This window comes from Corythoichthys intestinalis, chromosome 17 (assembly GCF_030265065.1).
Source record: "Corythoichthys intestinalis isolate RoL2023-P3 chromosome 17, ASM3026506v1, whole genome shotgun sequence".
Lineage (NCBI taxonomy): Eukaryota > Metazoa > Chordata > Actinopteri > Syngnathiformes > Syngnathidae > Corythoichthys > Corythoichthys intestinalis.
The window spans coordinates 9,765,810-9,788,704 of NC_080411.1; the positions used below are offsets into that span (position 1 = coordinate 9,765,810).

Sequence of the window (22,895 nt, forward strand, 5' to 3'; positions counted from 1 at the left end):
AATGATAACAAGAATGGTGAGCAAAAATCCCAGAACCACACAGGGGGATCTAGTGAATGACCTACAGAGAGCTGGGACCACAGTAACAATGACTACTATCAGTAACACAATGCGCCGCCAGGGACTCAAATCCTGCACTGCCAGACGTGTCCCCCTGCTGAAGCCAGTACACGTCCAGGCCCGTCTGCGGTTCGCTAGAGAGCATTTGGATGATCCACAAGAGGACTGGGAGAATGTGTTATGGACAGATGAAACCAAAATAGAACTTTTTGGTAGAAACACAGGTTCTCGTGTTTGGAAATGAAAGAATACTGAATTGCATCCGAAGAACACAATACCCACTGTGAAGCATGGGGGTGGAAACATCATGCTTTGGGGCTGTTTTTCTGCAAAGGGACCGGGACGATTGATCTGTGTAATAGAAAAAATGAATGGGGCCATGTATCGAGAGATTTTGCGTGAAAATCTCCTTCCGTCAGCAAGGGCATTGAAGATGAGACGTGGCTGGGTCTTTCAGCATGACAATGATCCCAAACACACAGCCAGGGCAACAAAGGAGTGGCTTTGTAAGAAGCATTTCAAGGTCCTGGAGTGGCCTAGCCAGTCTCCAGATCAAAACCCCATAGAAAATCTGTGGAGGGAGTTGAAAGTCTGTGTTGCCCAACAACAGCCCCAAAACATCACTGCTCTAAAGGCGATCTGCATGGAGGAATGGGCCAAAATACCAGGAACAATGTGTGAAAAGCTTGTGAAGAGTTACAGAAAACGTTTGGCCTCCGTTATTGCCAACAAAGGGCAAATAACAAAGTATTGAGATGAACTTTTGGTATTGACCAAATATTTATTTCCCACCATGATTTGCAAATAAATTCTTTGAAAATTAAACAATGTGATTCTTCTGGGTTTTTTTCCACATTCTGTCTCTCATGGTTGAGGTTTACCCATGTTGACAATTACAGGCCTCTCTAATATTTTTAAGTGGGAGACAATTAGTGGTTGACTAAATACTTATTTGCCCCACTGTATATAGAAAACATATCTATGAACTAGATGACCGCCTTTGACGATGATAGATGCCCAAATCATTTGCATTCGAAGAGGCTAGCAGCAATCTAGAGTGTAAAAGTGTTTTTTTCTGGATTTCACGTTTTTTTCAATGGCAACCAAAGAGTTAACTCTCTGGGATGCTTCATATGTCTTTTTTATTTGAAAAACGTCCAATACTTGACCCAAAAAAAGCCCCTGAATCTCACAGACAGTCCAGAAAACAGCTTTTATGTGCATCCAGCCATTTATTTATAATCACCAATTAAGCTCATCAAGCCGAGGGCGAAAGAGGCTCTCGTGCAAAGTTGTCCCAATTACAGACAGAGCTACAGGTTAATTAAAAGCGGGCGGTTCCTTGTTAGCGTCGGATGCAAGCGAACCGTAGCCATAAAAAGACTGAAAATAGAATGTGACATCACCGATCACATCTTCAGATAGTGTGACTGTCACAGCGAATTACCAAGAGAGCCGCGATCGCCGCGTGCATCTTTACACCAGTTTTCAACCACAAAAGCACGTATACAAAATATACTCTCCCCCTCTTGAAATGACCTTTAAATTCTATCCGCTACCATGTCAGCCCAAATGCAGCCACTTTGTGCATTTCTGCAGTAGCCAAGCATGGGGGCTCCATGCCCAGTGGCTAATCTGAGCAAGTGATGCATGGCGCAGGGCTGTTTGCGGATACATCGTGCCAGAAAATTACTACCAAGCCACGCGCGGACAGTTATATAACATGCAAAAAAAAAAAAAAAATCTAGAGAAAAATGCACAAGTTGAGCAAGAATTTGTCCGGCACGTGTGCGCAGCTGACTTGAATTGTCTTGTTTGTTTGCTGTTGTTGTTTTTTTTGCACATTAGCAATTAGCAGAGGTGGGAACGTTACATTTACTCCGTTACATTTACTTGAGTACCTTTTTGAGAAAAATGAACTCTGCCTAAGAGTAGTTTTATTAAGCCATACTTTTTACTTGAGTAGATTTGTGAAGAAGAAACACTACTGTTACTACTACTACTACAACTACTTTTGGTTAAAGATGTCGATCGGGTCCGATCACGTCATTTTCAAAGTATCGGAATCAGCAGAAAAATATCGGACATGCATTTTAAAATTTATTTATTTATTTTTTTATTTAAATCGTTTTCTAATTGTATTTAACGTTACAGACAAAATGTCTTACACTCATCCAGAGTAGTTTTGTCTTAAGTAGCAAATTTATTGCGTTAACGGCGGTAATTAATTTTTTTAAAGTAATCACGTTAAATAATTAACGCATGCGCGGCACGACCCACTCACACATTGTCGCGTTCAATCTATAAAGACGCCGTTTTACCTATAGATAGTGCTAAAAGACAGCGTACAATGAGAAGAGAGAATTTTGACAGCCTTTGGAACCATTTTTTATGTGGCTAAACCCTTACAATACCTCTCTCAGCAATTAAAAATAACGTGGGAGGCAGTGTGGCGAAGAAAGGTAGTAGTTGATCATTTTCTTAACACCCTATGTTCTTTCCCAACGCAGAGAAGATATATCAATTGGTGCCCCTACACACAGTCATGGTTGTACTTCCCATCATGCATTTGGGCAGAAGTTAAATGGCTGCAGTATCATTTACTGAAAGCTCAACAAATACACTAGATGGCAATATTTAGTCACAATATACAAGTCACAATTATCACAATATACAAGTCACAATTATCCCTTAAGAATTACAAGTCTTTCTATCCGTGGATCCCTCACACAGAATTACAAGTCTTTCTATCCGTGGATCCCTCTCACAGAAAGAATGTTAATAATGTAAATGCCATCTTGAGGATTTATTGTCATAATAAACAAATACAGTACTTATGTACTGTATGATGATATTCATCCGAGTTTTATTCATTTTTTTCTTAATGCATTGCCAAAATGTATATGATCGGGGAAAATTATGTGGAATAATTGGAATTGAATCGGGAGCATAAAAAAAGCAATCCGATCGGGAAATATCGGGATCGGCAGATACTCAAGCTAAAACGATCGGGATAGGATCGGGAGCAAAAAAAATGATCGGAACAACCCTACTTTTGGTTACAGTAATTGTTAAATTTTTCCTTTTTTTTTTTGCCAGAGTCGCCAACAGTGGTGCTACCAGTTTCACCAATGAGACGTAGCAATAAAAATCACATGACTCCATTATACCAGTGGTCCCCAATCTTTTTTGCACCACGTACTGGTGTGACATGGCCCTTTTTTTCACAGACCGGTGTTCTGCCAAATTTTGTCCCCCATCAAAAATTGCAACTTCGCGGTTCTCCGCATGCGCTTCATTTTAATACAGGCCACAAATGCAGCACTTTCGAAGTAAACACTACAAACTTCCTTTAAAGAAAGGAATATTTACTTATGTTTGATCATGGACAGACATGTAAAAAAGTTCTCCTCAGACACATCCTGCCATGTTAGCTGCACACAACAACTGCGCGCCGCTCTCGCAATGTTAACATCTTCGCCGTATCGTTAAGCATTAATTTATGCCATTTTCGTGTTGCAAACATATGTTTTTGATGTAACTTGTTTATTTGGCACCTTTGGATAACATTGAGAGTCCAACTGAATGTAAAAGCGGTTATTCACTGCCACAAGAGGGTGCAAAATTTGACAGAACACCGGCAATGTGTGGCAGAAAATTACAGTGAATATAAAATAACATGATGCGGCGACAAACGAACATTAAGTGCAGGGAAAATGCAACTCACCATACGCTGAATCAACCTTTTTTAACAGTGGCCTCTCCTAAAATTTGACGGCAAACATGCTTGGTCGCAAGCATAATTAAAGGATTTTGGTCTATAGCAATATAGTTCGCCACGAGGTATAATGCCAAAAATGCATTCGCTTTTGTTTCCTCGTCTGTTAGCTTTTAGCCACATATTATACAGAATGGACTTGGTTGTCCTCTCCCCTACTGGCTCAGCAGGTGGCCTTTTTGTTTATATTTGCTTTTAACCAAGAACTGAGATTGTTTTCCGTCCATATCTATAAAGAATTCAGAGATTTACACATTTATTCACAAGAATTTTCAACGTAAAAAGCTCTTTGTGGTGATAAGGCGGGGCCACGGTGGCTTAAAGACTAGCAGCACATTCGACATACAGTGCCTTGCAAAAGTATTCAGCCCCCTTGAATCTTGCAACCTTTCGCCACATTTCAGGCTTCAAACATAAAGATATGAAATTTAATTTTTTTGTCAGAATCAACAACAAGTGGGACACAATCGTGAAGTGGAACAACATTTATTGGATAATTTAAACTTTTTTAACAAACAAAAAACTGAAAAGTGCGGCGTGCAATATTATTCGGCCCCTTTACTTTCAGTGCAGCAAACTCACTCCAGAAGTTCAGTGAGGATCTCTGAATGATCCAATGTTGTCCTAAATGACCGATGACGATAAATAGAATCCACCTGTGTGTAATCAAGTCTCCGTATAAATGCACCTACTCTGTGATCGTCTCAAGGTTCTGTTTAAAGTGCAGAGAGCATTATGAAAACCAAGGAACACACCAGGCAGGTCCGAGATACTGTTGTGGAGAAGTTTAAAGCCGGATTTCGATACAAAAAGATTTCCCAAGCTTTAAACATCTCAAGGAGCACTGTGCAAGCCATCATATTGAAATGGAAGGAGCATCAGACCACTGCAAATCTACCAAGACCCGGCCGTCCTTCCAAACTTTCTTCTCAAACAAGGAGAAAACTGATCAGAGATGCAGCCAATAGGCCCATGATCACTCTGGATGAACTGCAGAGATCTACAGCTGAGGTGGGAGAGTCTGTCCATAGGACAACAATCAGTCGTACACTGCACAAATCTGGCCTTTATGGAAGAGTGGCAAGAAGAAAGCCATTTCTCAAAGATATCCATAAAAAGTCTCGTTTAAAGTTTGCCACAAGCCACCTGGGAGACACACCAAACATGTGGAAGAAGGTGCTCTGGTCAGATGAAACCAAAATTGAACTTTTTGGCCACAGTGCAAAACAATATGTTTGGCGTAAAAGCAACACAGCTCATCACCCTGAACACACCATCCCCACTGTCAAACATGGTGGTGGCAGCATCATGGTTTGGGCCTGCTTTTCTTCAGCAGGGACAGGGAAGATGGATGCAGCCAAATACAGGAACATTCTGGAAGAAAACCTTTTGGTATCTGCACAAGACCTGAGACTGGGACGGAGATTTATCTTCCAACAGGACAATGATCCAAAACATAAAACCAAATCTACAATGGAATGGTTCAAAAATAAATGTATCCAGGTGTTAGAATGGCCAAGTCAAAGTCCAGACCTGAATCCAATCGAGAATCTGTGGAAAGAGCTGAAGACTGCTGTTCACAAACACTCTCCATCCAACCTCACTGAGCTCGAGCTGTTTTGCAAGGAAGAATGGACAAGAATGTCAGTCTCTCGATGTGCAAAACTGATAGAAACATACCCCAAGCGACTTGCAGCTGTAATTGGAGCAAAAGGTGGCGCTACAAAGTATTAACGCAAGGGGGCCAAATAATATTGCACGCCCCACTTTTCAGTTTTTTATTTGTTAAAAAAGTTGAAATTATCCAATAAATTTTGTTCCACTTCACGATTGTGTCCCACTTGTTGTTGATTCATGACAAAAAATTAAAATTTTATATCTTTATGTTTGAAGCCTGAAATGTGGCGAAAGGTTGCAAGGTTCAAGGGGGCCGAATACTTTTGCAAGGCACTGTATTTACGGAAAATAAATGCTAACTGCCCGTTTTTATTTGCTTTTAACCAAGAACTGAGACTGTTTTCCGTCCATATCTATAAAGAATTCAGAGATTTACGCATTTATTCACAAGAATTTTCAACGTAAAAAGCTCTTTGTGGTAATAAGGTGGCGCCACAGTGGCTTAAAGACTAGCAGCACATTCGACATATTTACGTAAAATAAATGCTAACTGCCCGGTTCTTTGCTCTTTTAACAAAGAATCAATACTGTTTTACGTCAATAACTATAAAGAATTCAGAGATTTATGGATTTATTCACAAGAATTTTCAACATAAAAAGCTATTTTTGGTATAAGGCGGCACAGTGGTTTAAAAAATACCAGCACATTTGATATATTTACGTAAAATAAATGCTAACTGTCAGTTTTTTTGCTTTTAACCAAGAATCGAGACTGTTTTACTTACATATCTATTAAGAATTCAGGGATTTCAGAATTTATTCACAATAATTTTCAAAGTAAAGAGCTCTGTCTGTGTTTCTACTCGGTCAGCTTTGACGGAGATAGGCCCCCTATTAATGAGCCCCGTGTCCCGTCAATATATTATGAAGTCTATGACTTTTGTTTAAAAAAAAAAAAAAAATCAAACAACATAAGCAGTTACTCACAATGTTACTCATTACTTGAGTATTCTTTTCACCAAATACTTTTTTACTTTTTAAAATTTTTTGATGACTGCTTTTACCTTTATGTGACTAATATTATTCTGAGGTAATGCTACTCTTACTTGAGTAAACCGTTTGGCTACTCTACCCACCTCTGGCGGTTAAAGTTGTCCGATATTATCTGGTGGCCGATAATATCGACCAATAAAATTAATATCAGAAAATATCGGTTTTGCGCCAATACTTATGCAGCCTTTGTACATGGGCTGGTCAAAGCTTAGCACAGTAACGATGCTCAGAATGACCTTTAGATGTCTCCAAACTAAGATGCTTGGGATTTGTTAAGTGAGTAAAGACCATTTGCATTCACAATGCACTAATAAAATGAACAATAATTGAAAATTGTATGAAATATAAACTCATCACCAGAAATAGTCACTAAGAAAAGTGATAAAACACATAATTCATATTTTTTCCCCTTAATTTTCATAGAGTGTTTATTTGGAAAACCTTGAAGTTGTTACATTTATCATTATTAAAGCATCTATTGAAGCATCACAATACAGTTGGTCATAATATGTATAAGTCAACGACCGCATATATCGGTTTATATATCGATTTTTGGAGTTGGACAACAACGGGATATCGGTTTAAAAGTCGTTATCGGCAATTCTATTAGCGATGCATTGTTTGTTAGCATCTCAATTTTGCCATGTTCTTCAATTCCATTAGCGATGCATTGTTTGTTAGCATCTCAATTTTGCCATGTTCTTCAATCTTAATGTACTACAGTGTTAATTGTATGGTTTTGTTCTTTGTGTACTAGCAGCTTAATAAATTTAACGAGTTGGGCGACCATTGCGAATCAAGTTCACTTCAAGCCCAGTTTTAAGCTAGGCAACCATGTCAAAAAATGTGTTAGAATCATATTTAGAAGCCAAAAAGTTGCTATTCTTGATTTTTTCTTATTTCAAACGTGCATTAGAGACATGTACAGGACTTCAGTGGAACGTCGCTGGCCACAATTGGTTGTTTTTACATCTCATTGTTTAGCCTCTCTGCTACTGGCTGGTAACCCGTTCAGGGTGTATCCCACCTCCTGCCAATGGTTTGCTGGGATAGGCTCCAGCACCCCTGCTACCCTTGTGAGGATAAGCTGTTCAGAAGATGAATAAATGAATGTTTAGCCTCTTATTGTGTTTTTGGGGGTTTTTTTTTATCCTAAAGATGATGTTTCAAGGTGAGTTGGATGTGTTTTATTTCATTAAATTTTGATAAAACTCTCAATGAACATTTTATTCTCATGTCTCAACTTGATGAGTTCATTGTCAAGTTATTATTTTTCAAAGATTTCTATTTTAATCATGTTGATTACACTTCTGGAGCCACAACACTTAAAAGTATTTGTTACAGAACACGAACTGTACAATAAGTCAGTTTGACTGAAAATAAAAAATGCATTTTGTTGTTGTTGTTTTAATCAGTTTGGGTTTTTACCCAATTGGCTCAGTTTGACAGCTTCAAAAGTGGTATTTTATGATGTAGAGTTTATTTGGATGTTTTTAAAAGGGTAAATATGGCTTTCATCATACCGGGAGGATGAACAGGAAGAAAAACAACTTATTTTGGCCAATCTCGTTCTTTCAGAATTATAGCAATTAACTTTAAAAACATAATTACATTTAGTGTAAAACTTCAAATCTGTACTTCTAGAACTAGGGTTGTTCCGATCATGTTTTTTGCTCCCGATCCGATCCCGATCGTTTTAGTTTGAGTATCTGCCGATCCCGATATTTCCCGATCCGATTGCTTTTTTTTGCTCCCGATTCAATTCCAATCATTCCCGATAATTTTTACCAATCATATACATTTTGGCAATGCACTAAGAAAAAAATGAATAAAACTCGGACAAATATATACATTCAACATACAGTACATAAGTACTGTATTTGTTTATTATGACAATAAATCCTCAAGATGGCATTTACATTATTAACATTCTTTCTGTGGGAGGGATCCACGGATAGAAAGACTTGCGACTTTGTATATTGTGACTAAATATTGCCATCTAGTGTATTTGTTGAGCTTTCAGTAAATGATACTGTAGCCATGCCCAAATGCATGATGGGAAGTGGAAGCATGATTGTGCGTAGTGCTAACAATTGATATATCTTCTCTGCGTTGGGAAATAACATAAGGTGTTAAGAAAAAGATCAATTGCTACCTTGCTTCCCCACATTGCTTCCCATGATATTTCTAATCGTAGGGAGAGGGATTGTAAGGCTTTAGCCAATTTAAATGAGGCTCCAAAGGCTGCCAAAATTCCCTCCACTCATTTTACGCTGCCTTTTAGCTCTTTATATAGGCAAAACGGCGCCATTTACAGATGGAGCGCGATAATGCGTGAGTGGGTTGTGCAGCGCATGCATTAATTGCGTTAAATATTTTAACGTGATATATTTTTTGAAAAATTAATTACCGCCGTTATTGGGATAAATTTGATAACCCAACATTTAGCCTAAACTAAAGATTCTGGATAAGTGTAACATATTATGTCTGTAACGTTAAATACAATTAGAAAACGATTTAATTATAAAATATATATATATATTAAAAAAAGGCATGGCCGATATTTTTTTGCCGATTCTGATACTTTGAAAATGACGTGATCGGACCCGATCGATCGGGACATCTATAGTTATCGATATGCTCCTGCCAAGAATCGAGATCTCGTTCTGAAAAGGTATCAACGTCTAAAAAAATTAAAATGAACCAACAAGTTGCTACCAAAATTTCCCACCATAATACTGTCTCGGTTAACTCTAAGGCTGCATTGACGGTGCTCGACGCCCAATCCATTTAGACTGGGAACATTCGTTCATTTGAAACCAGAGCATTCACAGTCATTATGTCCAATTTTCAGGGAATTTACAGGTCACTTGCTGTTCATTTTAGGGCATTTCCAGGTCATTTTCTGTTGAAACTGCCTATTCATTTGGGTGATTCCATAGGTCATTTCCTGTTCTGTAACTCAAAATAAACAGGAAGAGACCCATAAAATACCCCCAAATCAACATGAAGTAACTCAAAATGAACAGGTAAATGACCTTAAATGGCCCAAAATGACCTCATTGCCTGTCATTGGCAGTGATTAAAAAAATTAATTACCGCCCGTTAACGCGATAATTTTGACAGCCCTAGTAAACAGCAATCTTGATCAATCACAGATATACCCCCTTAGCCTGGATTAAACAGTATTATATGTATGAATTTTTGCAGATCTGCAATTTTTTTGCACTTTCAGTTCTTGAATAAATGATTAATTATTAATACAATTAAAGTAAATTGAATCACCTTAAATCTATAACACAACAATAAAAAAATACAGAAATTAAAATAAAAATTTTAAGATGAGGATTATGATAAATTGCCTCAGAATATACCGTGATTTTTGAACTATAAGGCGCACCTGACTATATGCCGCCACCCACTAAATTTGGCACGAAAACGGCATTTGTCCATACATAAGCCGCACTGGACTATAAACGGCAGCTGTTCTCACTGAATTATGGGATATTTACACCAAAAGATATTAACTTGTAACACTTTATTTGACAGCCGCATCATACGGCTGTCATAAAACCAAATGAACCACTATGAAGCTTTGAACCAATTGAAGCTTTGAAGCTTTGCAGCCAAGTGGTTCAAAGCTTCATTGCTTCAAGAAGCTTCATTTGGCCATAACTGCTCCCTTGGGGGAGACAGTGAACCTCTGCTGCCACTTGCTGTCAACACTGTTGTTGTCGAACATGCCACCTAGCATGCATTGCAGCGCTATAGATGTAAATGACAATCAAAATCCATGTTTTGTGCGAATGATGTCTTCAGTTACTGTTCCAGTTGTTTCATTATTGCAAGTTATGGTATTTGGAAACAATTTATTTGGCAGTGGCGCCTTAAGACTGTCATTAGACCATCATAATTATGACATGACACTGCCATGAGCATTAATGAATGCTTATGACTGATGTCATTTTGTTTCATCCGGCATATTTTTCACTTTTAAATGGAAGTCAAAGGTCCGAGCTGGACATGAATGGAGTTAGTGACATCATTTGCCAGATGACACTTAATGACATCTGTCATAAGCATAATTATGACAGTCTTGTGGCAGTCTTTCAGTCATGGATGAAATTATTGGCACCCCTGGATTAAAAAAATTTTTTTTTTTTTTTAGAAAATACAGGATCTCTCACTGAAATTAATGCAATTACAACTGTTTTCAGTATAAATGTGTTTATTTCTTGGATTTGTATTGGAAAAAAAAAAATGCTGAAGAGAAAAGCCAAAATGTACACAATGTTACACAGAATGCAAAAAATGGGCTGGACAAAATTGTTGGCACCCTCAACTCAATATTTGAAAGCACATTCTTGAGAAGAAGTAACGGAAATCAATGGCTTCCAATAACTATCAACAAGTTTCGTGCACCTCTAAGATGGAATTTTGGACCACTCTTCTTTTGTGAACTGTTCCAGGTCTTTCAGATTTGAAGGGTACCTTCTTGTAACAGCAATTTTGAGATCTCTCCATAATGTTTAGTATGATTTAGATCCAGACTAATCGATGGAATTCTCCAGCGTGTTGTCTCAAACCATTTTTTGGTGCTATTTGAGGTATGTTTTAGGTCATTGTCCTGTTGGAAAACCCATGACCTCTGACGCAGACCCAATTTTCAGACACTACACCCTACATTCTGGTCCAAAACATTTTCAGTCTCCATATTTCATGTTTGTAAAGGCACCCAGTGCCTTGACAAACATTGAGTTGAAGGTGCCAGCAATTTTGCCCAGCCCATTTTTTGCATTTTGTGTAAAATTGTGTACATTTTGGCTTTTCTCTTCAGCTTTTTTTGTGTTTTTTCAATGCACATACAAGAAAAAACACATTCATACTGAAAACAGTTGTAATTGCATTCATTTCTGTGATTTACTGGAAAAAATCCAGGGGTGCCCATCATTTCATCCATGACCTTATGTCACCGCTATCAGATAAAGTGCTACCTATTAACCCAAATAAATCAACAATTAAATCGTACTGGACTATAACCCGCAGGATTCATAATAGTAGTGGCTTATAGTTAAAAAATTACGGTAAAATAAAGAAAAAGAATGCAAAGATAATGAGGAAAAACAATCTAATAAAATACTGAAAGCAATACACGCATACAAAAACATGCCGAGTTAACTAAAGTCTTCCCATACATTGCTATTCAAGTCATCTGGTAAAAATTCTTCTATATATTGCAATATATCGCAAAAGTCGCAATGTAAGTTTTTTCCAGTATCATTCAGCCCTACTTGAAGCACTAGCAGATAATTTCACTTATTTCTAGTAGAATTACATTGAAAACAAGGGAATTTAACTCGTTTTAAGAAAAGGTGTTTTTGCAGTGTAGTGACAAAATACTTGATGATCAACTACTTGCCCTCAAATCACATTGACCAACTCTGCAATTCCCCAAAACACAGCATGCGTGTAACACTGCATCCACAATGTAAAACTAATATCACAAACCAAATCCAATCCTTGTACTCTCCCCTCCGAATTAAACATGACATGCAGGTCAAAGTCACCCAAAGTCCAGTCACTTCAGGTGCAGTCAGGTCACCTTCGAGGTCGCCAGAGGGGGCGTCGGGGTGAGAGAACATGCAGCCGAGAGAGCGAGCTTACCTTCTTGTTGAAAATTTTGAGCGACTTTACAGAGTTGCCCATCGCAAAAAAAAAAAAAAGCCCCAAACACAGTGGTCTCGCCTATGTTTTCCCCCTAAGTGTGTGTGACGAGGGCACGTGCATGTGTGTCCGCGTGCGTCTCCTGGCATGCATTGGGAGTGATTGGAAAAGGGGGGAATGTCTCACAGGCTCATTGACTAACAGAAGAAGACATTTGGGGAGAAACGGAGAAGGAAAGGGGGGAGAGGGGCCCGCGAGTGAGACAAAGGAGAGCAAAATGACGGCTGGGAAGAACACGGGGACGAGTGAGGAGATGCGAGCGGCGGGAGCGGAAAAGACGGCTTAATCATTCCATCCTCTCTCTGACCGTCTTTGCATCCCTCCCCTCAACCCTGTCTCCTTCCCTTGCTTGCTCGCTCTCACTTTCTCTCCTCCCTCCCTCTCTCGCTCCCTCTCTCTCTCTTCTACGCTTTCCCAAAATCTATGCAAATTCCACTGAAGAGGCTCTTCCGGACAAGCGTATTACCTTGCCAGGAGCAAGATGCCGCAGAGGCTAATCCAAAACGAACGGATACATACAAGCACACATACTCGTGAAGCTCTAGATCTAAAAATAAACCAATCTTCTGCTTGTTCTCCCCACTATTCATCCATCCATCCATCAAACAAAGTCGTTTAAAGCTAGAAGGGGTTGGATTTAGGCCAAAACATGCACAACATGGACCACAGCTGCTCCAAATGTCAACACACGCAACATTGACGCTGATAGACGTCCAATTCCTGGAAGGAATAAACCTCTGCTGCTATATACAGTGGGGAGAGCAAGTATTTGATACACTGCCAATGGGAAAACCCAGTGGCAGTGTAACAAATACTTATTCTCCCCACTGTATATATACAAGCATATACGTAATTTGTATAGTATACATACATACCTGTATACATAACACGTATAGTATATATTAGAGATGTCCCGATCGGTCCGCTCACGTCATTTTCAAAGTATCGGAATCGGCAAAAAAATATCGGCCATGCCTTTTTTTATTTTTTATTTTTATTTTTAATTAAATCGTTTTCTAATTGCATTTAACGTTACAAACATAATATGTTACACTCATCCAGAGTCTTTAGTTCAGGCTTAAGGAAGGGTTATCAAATTTATCCCGATAACGGTGGTAATTTTTAAAAAATGTATCACGTTGAAATATTTAACGCAATTAATGCATGCGCTGCATGACCCATTCACGCATTGTCGCGCTTAATCTGTAATGGCGCCGTTTTACCTATATAGAGAGATAAAAAGCAGCCTAAAATGAGTAGAGTGAATCTTGGCAGCCTTTGGAACCTTGTTTTAAATGGCTAAAGCCTTACAATCCCTCTCCCTACTATTAGAAATATCGTGGGAAGCAATGAGGGGAAGCAAGGTAGTAATTGTTCTTTTTCTTAACACTCTATTAAATTTCCTAACGCAGAGAAGATATATCAATTGGTAGCACTAAGCACAGTCATGGTTGCACTTCCCATCATGCATTTGGGCGTGGCTACAGTATTATTTACTGAAAGCTCAACAAATACACTAGATGGCAATATTTAGTCACAATATACAAAGTCACATTTATCCTTTAAGAATGACAAGTCTTTCTATCCGTGGGTCCCTTTCACAGAAAGAATGTTAATAATGTAAATGCCATCTTGAGGATATATTGTCATAATAAAAACAAATACAGTACTTATGTACTGTATGTTGAATGTATATATTCGTCCAAGTTTTATTCATTTTTTTCTTAATGCATTGCCAAAATGTATATGATCGGGAAAAATTATCGGGAACGATTGGAATTGAATCAGGAGGGGAAAAAAAGCAATCGGATTGGGAAACATCGGGATCGGCAGATACTCAAACTAAAACGATCGGGATCGGATCGGGAGCAAAAAAACATGATCGGAACAACCCTAGTATATATTAATATATTTGAATATATAATAAGAGCTGAAACGATTACTCGAATAATTCGAGTAACTCGATTTTAAAAACTGATCGAGGAATTTGCTCCGCCCCGAGGAATCATTTAATTTTGCCTGCTCTAGGCATGACGTTTTCCCTGGAATTCTTTTAATGAGCACAACAACTGACTTCACATGAGTACAGAAAGAAGAAAGAGGCGGCGGATATATTTGATTTCAACCATGCATTAATATAGAGGTAACTATGGGGCGCCGTTTGTAAAGCAGCACATGCTCAAAATTACAACAACATTTTCTCACATTTAGCGCCACACAGTGTTTAAAATGGTGTGAAATTTTTAGAGTCCCTTTTTTTTTTTTTTTTTTTGCACATTTACAACATTATTTAGCAACTTAAATATTTATTTTTATATAAGCAGTTTTGGACCTGCTTGTTTAAATCCAGAACTAAATATTTAATTTAAATCTTACACTTATATCCTAAATGTTAAATCAGGAAACGGTCGGAACTAAATATTTAGCTTAATATGCAAATTCACTTGACTGGAGACCGGAAGTAACAAAATAAAAGCTGGAGCACACAAAATACTCTTTAAATAGTTTCTCCTAAATATGTATTTTACCTATATATTGTTATTATCACAATGACTCATGTCCAAAAGCAGACTGCCACCGTTGAGTAGGTTTTATTCATTTTCAAGCAACGTAAACAGACAATCTGAGCTGCTCCACCAGCTTTTATTTTGTTACTTCCGGTCTCCGGTCATGTGAATTTGCATATTAGGCTAAATATTTAGTTCCAACCGTTTCCAGATTTAGCATTTAGGATATAAATTTAAGATTTAAATTAAATATTTTGTACTGAATTTAAACAATCAGGTCCAAAAGTTATTTAAAAATAAATATTCAAGTTGCTAAATAATGTTGTAAATGTGCAAAAAAAAGTGACTCTAAAAATTTCACACCACGTTTTAAACACTGTGTGGCGCTAAATGTTAGAAAATGTTGTCGTAATTTTGAGCATGTGCTGCTTTACAAACGGCGCCCCATTGGTAACGACGAAAAAGCCGACGGAGAAAGGCACCAAGAAAAAGCAGAAAATTTCAAAAGTCTGGGAGCATTTCAAGCTGGACACCAAGGCGAACACTGTTTCATGTATTCACTGTAAAAACGCGCTTGCATAACGCTACAGCACGTCTTCAATGCCGCAGCTCCACCGAGAGTGGAGGACCGAGCGATACTCGGGACAAAGTAAAATGTATTAAAATTAATTCCTATAAGAATTACAAGTCTTTCTATCCGTGGATCCCTCTCACAGAAAGAATGTTAATAATGTAAATGCAATCTTGAGGATTTATTGTCATAATAACAAATACAGTACTTTTGTACTGTATGTTGAATGTATATATTCGTCCGAGTTTTATTCATTTTTTTCTTAATGCATTGCCAAAATGTATATGATCGGGAAAAATTATCGGGAATGATTGGAATTGAATCGGGAGCAAAAAAAAAAGCAATCGGATCGGGAAATATCGGGATCGGCAGATACTCAAACTAAAACGATCGGGAGCAAAAAAAAACATGATCGGAACAACCCTATAATAAATAATAATAAATAATAAAATAATCAACTTAGAAAATAAATAATACAATAAATATAATTTTAAGTATGATGAAAATTAGTGAGAACAGGCATCTATGATAAAAATACATTGAGGCTGCGAAGGGGTTAGGACTACCAGAAAAAAAAAAAAAAAAAGGATCATACAAATTTTAACACATTGACTGACATTGACAACAACATATGTCCAATCCATTTGAATTAGGAGGAATAGCAGAAAATGAACAAACCCCTCCCAATTCAAATGGATTGGACATCTACTAGTCTTAAACCCAATGGAATGCATAGCAGGACGTAAAGAGCCATAAGATTTGGCTGGAGAACGCTTGATTAGATATGCAGCAGAGCCCACGTTTTTTAAGTAAAAATCGCCAAATGTCAGGTACATTCGTAATAGTTTCTTAAGTGCAGGAACAGAACGAACAGTACTCTAGACATTTCAAATCTTCACATAAGCTAACAAGCACGATTTTGGAACACTAACCCGAAGAAAACGTCACCAAGGGCCAAGATTTAAACACAAAGCCTTTTGATTGAGAGTCGGGTTTGCTCACCGTTACACCCCGCTGGTCTCTAACGATGAATATGAATGTCAGTTGAAGCGGAATGAATGCAAACTGCATGACGGGCACTTTCGAGGTTTGGTTTTTGCTGAGCTTGCACTTTTTACTTAAGGCATGACTAAATATCTTCACGCCTAAGATACTTTTCATTCCAACTGCTGAATACTGACATCTGCTGCATTAATTCGAGTCCAAAGTCAACATCTTTACAGTACGGTGGTGTCCATAAGCAAGCAAAAAAAAAAAAAAAAATAGTAAACAGTTACCAGTTGCTGCTGGCTACGACATAAACACACCGGTGGAAAAAATATAAACTCGAAGATTAAACCTTTTATCAAAAATTCTCAATTTCTCATTTTAGTTTACAGCTACAGTTTGAGGAGTTACATGTGAGCAATTTGCTATGAGAATTGTAAATACGTTAGCACTCGTAGCATTTGAACTAGCGGACTTTTGTTCTGCAAATTAGGCTTATTTAAACTACTAAATTTACATATTGATCAGAGGAGAAGGACGTTTGAACACAAATTGTTTTGTGTCAAGTGTTTTATTGTTAAAATGCGTGTCGTTTTGAACATAAGTGTACCGCTTTACAAATTGTCAAAAGTGAAGTAAGCAAAACGCTTCAAAAAGCACAATTGTATGCTGTCCGTAAAGCTGAACAACTTGACGTTTGGTGAGGACAGCACGTCATATTAATAAAGTAAAGTAAAAATTAAGATACTGTGATGTACAATAAGGTACTGTTTATGCGACAAAAAAAGGAAAAAAGTAAGTAATTCGAGTACGGTGTAAAGTAAACAACTTCGGTAAATGGCTTAGCTTGTTTGCACTGCTAACTTTAGCATGTTGGGCAGAGGTGGGTAGAGTAGCCAAAAATTTTACTCAAGAAAGAGTATAGTTACTTAAAATAATATTACTCTAGGAAGAGTAAAAGTAGTCATCCATAAAATGTACTCACCTACAAGAAAAAAGTATCCAGTGAAAAGAATATTTAATGAGTAACATTTTGATTAACTGCTTATTTTTAAACAATGGTATTTTTTTTTCTCTCAGCACAAACTTATTTATAAGAACTGTTGTTATAATGATACTGAGCAATAACCTATTACATACCCGCATTAAGCCAAAGAAATAATTTTTTAAAAATTAAAGCGAGAGAGAGAAAAAAAAAAAAAAAGTAAAGAAGCATTATTCGTCCCAAGAGCATGCGTGCCCTGCCCTCTAGTTGCGAAAATAGTTCCTAGCGACGTGCAGGCTTCGGTGATCATAAAACGGCAAACTTGCGTCTGATTTGTGTAATGAAGTCACGTGATTACTGTTGCGACGTCTCATTGGTGACATTAGTAGCGCTACTCTTGGCATTAGCATCACTAGCAAAAACAAAAAAATATTTTTTTAAATCTAAATTTTTAGAACAAAGAGGAAAAATGTAAAGACACTAGTGTAGTCCAAAGTAGTGAAGTAAGAGTAGCATTTTTTTTCTTCACAAATCTAATCAAGTAAAAGTCAAAAGTATGGTTTAGTAAAATTAAGTAAATTTTTCTCAAAAAGTTACTCAAGTAAATGTAACTGAATAAATGTAACGCGTTACTACCCACATCTGGTTACCGGAAGAACATTTGGGTATAGTTTATCACGCAATACATCCTTTAACCTATATTTGGACTGTCTTAAATGTGTACTCGTCAGTCAATGGTCATTTGAAATACTTAATACTTGTTTTTAGACTAAAGCCTATGAATTTTACAGACAGAATCTTCTTGAGTTTTCACCTATGAAAATTAGATGAAAACTAACACATTTTGAAGTGACTAAAATATGACTACTAAGTATTTTCTTCCGAAAGAGTAAGACGAAAATTAAAAGGGCTCCCAAAAACAACACTGTGTCAAAGTGAACAATGAAAATTAATAACTAAACCACTTAAATTGCTAATTAAATTAGCTTTGCTACCTTAATGCTAATACAAAATTAGCTAAACAAACTATCATCAATGTTGCTGGAATTAGTGGGCATTTGAACACCATAGACAGGCAATATAACGATACTTACAGGCATGTATGTCTGCAAAAAATATATATAATTTCAGAAAGCTCAACACATGAAAAAATGTTAAAAACTAGTCATTTTTGTTGGGGTTTTTTTGGGTCAGGCTACAATTGCTGAATGGCTTTCCCATTCAATTGAATAAAGAATGATGATTTGAGATACGCATGCTTTGAGCTACGTGTTAAACTCACAAGTCAAGGCACCACAGTATTTACTTTTCTCCTGCTAATGTGTTTCCCACAGACACTTTAACACTCAAGACATTTGGACTGGCTCTGCCATTCAATACAATATCTTTCATCGGGCTCGTGCATGTGTGTGTCTTGTTCACTGGATGATTCACGCAGCCTCGCACCGCAGGCTCATTGTGAACTTCAGAACTCATTGGACATCACACACACGAGCCGTCAGCTCCCATCAAGTCACGGCAATGCGCGTGTGTGTGCACGCATCTTCATTTCCATGGCTTTTTCTCCCCTTTCACATCCTTGTCTCGCTCTCATTTACATAACTCTCTATCAATGCTTTCAGAAGATTTTTTGTTTTCATATCCTCTCTGAATCATAAGGTTTAATGATTCATGACCGGATGGTAGAGGTGCAACAATGAATCGATTAATCAACAACTAATCGATTAGCAAATTAATCCACAACTATTTTGATAACCAATTACTGTAACTATAAGCCGCCACCCACTAAATTTGACATGAAAACGACATTTGTTCATAGATAAGCCGCACTGGACTATAAACCACAGCTGTCCTCACTGTATTATGGGATATTTACACCAAAAGATTAACCAGTAACAGTTTATTTGATAGCGAAATCATAAGACTTTCATAAGACCAAATGAACCACCATAAGGCTTTGAACCAATTGGCTGCAAAGCTTCATTAGACCATCACTGCTCCCTTGGGGGAGACAGTCAACCTCTACTGCCACCTGCTGTCAACACTGTTGTCGTCCAACATGCCTCTTAGCATGCATTGCAGCGCTGCAGATGTAAATAAGAATCAAAATTCATGTTCTACGCTAATTATTTCTTCAGTTACTGTTCCAGTTGTTTCATTAATTGCAAGTTATAGTATTTGGTAACACTTTATCTGACAGTGGTGTAATACGAATGTCATAAGACAATCATAATTATGACATGGCACTGTCATGAGCATGTCATGAATGCTTATAACAGATGTCATATAGTGTCATTATCTCACTTTTGGATGGATGTAAAAGATCCGAGTTGGACATAAATTGAGTTAGTGACATAATTTGCCGGATGACACTTAATGACATCTGTCATAAGCATTCAGTAATGCCAATGATAGTGTCATGTCATAACTATGACAGTGTTATGACGCCCCTGTCAAATAAAACACTACCTATTAACCCAAATAAATCAACAAATAAGCCGCACTGGACTATGAGCTGCAGGATTCCAATGAGGGAAAAAGTGGCAGCTTACTAGTCCGAAAATTACAGTAATCGTTTAGGACCCTCTTCACCAAACCAGTCTAAATTCTTGAAATGATAACATATAACTTCTTAGTAGTAAATATTATCAGATTTCTTTATTATATTTTTGTTAAGTCAAAGTAGGACATGAACAAAAAACTGCTTTTACTTTGGAAAACAACAATTCACATTTTCGCCTATTTTCGGACATCGTACTGTCTAAAATCACATCTTAATAAGGCTGCAACAACAAATTGATTAAATCGATTAATAAATTAGTTGCCATCAAATTTGATAATCGATACAGTTGTAAACTACAGTTAAGCCAGGAAGCTGTAATAAAATTTTATTTTTGGTTTCATGCTTGTCGAATGAAGGAATCTGACCTTATAGCTTGACCATCCGACATCCCGACAATCTGACCAGAAGGCCAATCTCCGCTCATTCACCTTAGTCTTAACCCTTTGTACTGACTCCATTTTTAAAGGTTTAAAGAAGGCTCACCGAAAACAAGTTGACAATTTATTCAGGTCGCCAGCGATCAAAACGTCAAAGCAAAACAGAAACACTCAGGCGGGGAGGCAAGGTCACACTATCACACGTCAACAGAAGGTTCCAGAGAAAAAGACAACGCTTAGTTAAACATTGAGTCTTTTGAAGGCTCTTGCAGGGCAGGCTGTGGACAGGGAGAAGGGTGTGGTTGGGATTATTGTCTGTTTGTGGATTGGACAGGAGGATTCGGGAGTTACTGTTGTCAGGGCAACGAGGGTTGTGGATTTCGCCACCTCAGCATCAAAGGGGCTCTTGGAGTCTTATTTATCGGAAATTTTAACCTTCCGTAACTCTGGCAGGACTCTTCGTTCGACCGGCCAGCTTCTTTTACATGTTCCGTGGTCGAAACCTAAACAGTGGGGAGACCGATCTTTGACCGATGGTTGCTGCCCCGAGGCTTTGGAATAGCCTTCCCCCTGAAATCCGCACCACTACGGATCTAGGTCTTTTTAAGTCTCGGTTAAAAACACACCTTTTTAGACTCGCCTTTTACACAGATTAGGATAGCCTGGTTTTATTTGCTTAAGGGTTTTTAATGGTTTTGGATTTTATCGGTTTAATTGTTTTATTTGCTGGACTTTTATCTGTTTCATTACTTTTTTTTTTCTTAATCTCATTGTATAATACTTTCCTGCCTTTTATCTTGTGCAATGGTTTGTTGTAAAGCACTTTGAGGGCCTTTCAGGTTTTGTAAAGGGCTATAAGTACATTTGATTGATTGATTGATTGATTCAATACGAGAAACTATACTATTCTCTGATTGATTAAATTAAGTGTATTAGAGTAATGCAAACCATTAGATGGTGCCTACGAGAAAAGGTACTATCTCCTTCACTACAAAAGACTTAATGGCCTTGGACCAAAATGCACTCACCGGCCACTTTATTAGGTACACCATGCAGTAACGGGTTGGACCCCCTTTTGCCTTCAGAACTGCCTCAATTCTTTGTGGCATAGATTCAACAAGGTGCTGGAAGCATTCCTCAGAGAGTTTGGTCCATATTGACATGATGGCACCACACAGTTGGTGCAGATTTGTCGGCTGCACATCTATGATGCGAATCTCCCGTTCCACCACATCCCAAAGATGCTCTATTGGATTGAGATCTGGTGACTGTGGAGGCCATTTGAGTACAGTGAACTCATTGTCATGTTCAAGAAACCAGTCTGAGATGATTCCAGCTTTATGATATGGCGCATTATCCTGCTGAAAGTAGCCATCAGAGGTTGGGTACATTGTGGTCATAAAGGGATGGACATGGTCAGCAACAATACTCAGGTAGGCTGTGGTGTTCCAACGATGCTCAATTGGTACCAAGGGACCCAAAGAGTGCCAGGAAAATATTCCCCACACCATTACACCACCACCACCTGCAGCCTGAACCGTTGATACAAGGCGGGATGGATCCATGCTTTCATGTTGTTGACGCCAAATTCTGACCCTACCATCCGAATGTCGCAGCAGGAATCGACACTCATCAGACCAGGCAACGTTTTTCCAATCTTCTATTGTCCAATTTCGATAAGCTTGTGCAAATTGTAGCCTCAGTTTCCTGTTCTTAGATGAAAGGAGTGGCACCCTGCGTGGTCTTCTGCTGCTGTAGCCCATCTGCCTCAAAGTTCCATGTACTGTGCATTCAGAGATGCTCTTCTGCCTACCTTGGTTGTAACGGGTGGTTATTTGAGTCACTGTTGCCTTTCTATCAGCTCGAACCAGTCTGGCCATTCTCCTCTGACCTCTGGCATCAACAAGGCATTTCCGCCCACAGAACTGCCGCTCACTGGATATTTTTTATTTTTCAGACCATTCTTTGTAAACCCTAGAGATGGTTGTGCGTGAAAATCCCAGTAGATCAGCAGTTTCTGAAATACTCAGACCAGCCCTTCTGGCACCAACAACCATGCCACGTTCAAAGTCACTCAAATCACCTCTCTTCCCCATACTGATGCTTGGTTTGAACTGCAGGAGATTGTCTTAAACCATGTCTACATGCCTAAATGCACTGAGTTGCCGCCATGTGATTGGCTGATTAGAAATTGTTAACGAGCAGTTGGACAGGTGTACCTAATAAAGTGGCCGGTGAGTGTACATGTTTGATTTGTTTGACCCCTATGAAGCCCCTAGACCCCTAAGGTCGTCTGGAACCGGTCTGCTGTATGTTCCAAGAATAAGAACCAAGCAGGGTAAGGCAGTATTTAGTTACCCGGTTCCTCACCCATGACACAAGTTACCTGAAGATCTGAAGTGTGCTCAAACTGTTAGCTCCTTTAAATCAGGGCTGAAAACACTATTGTTGACCACAGCATATTCGATTTCCTGTTTTAATTGTCTTTGTTTTTTAATTTTGTTGATTTAATGCGATTTTTGCGTATCATATTATCTCTGTTTGGATCCTAATGTGATGTAGAGCACTTTGAATTGCCTTGCCTTTATAAATAAAGTAGCGTTACATCAGCTGTACTTCCTTTTTTGATCATTCCATGCATTCATGAAACAAAGATGATTAAATTAAAATGTT

The 22,895-nt window shown here is 38.2% G+C and overlaps 1 protein-coding gene across 3 annotated transcripts in view; it reads right to left on the bottom strand.

Moving 5' to 3' along the window:
• LOC130905433 (calcium-binding protein 1-like) overlaps positions 1 to 22,895 on the bottom strand; it is an 81,982-nt gene that overhangs the window by 31,841 nt on the left and 27,246 nt on the right. The window contains exon 1 of one of the 3 annotated variants that reach the window (XM_057818828.1): positions 12,173 to 12,546. The exons of the other annotated variants lie outside the window; for them this stretch is intronic. Within the exon in view, the coding sequence (XP_057674811.1) occupies positions 12,173 to 12,214 (42 nt within the window). The 5' untranslated portion in view covers positions 12,215 to 12,546. Of the gene's footprint in view, positions 1 to 12,172; positions 12,547 to 22,895 lie in introns of those variants that run through there. 3 annotated transcript variants of the gene reach the window in all.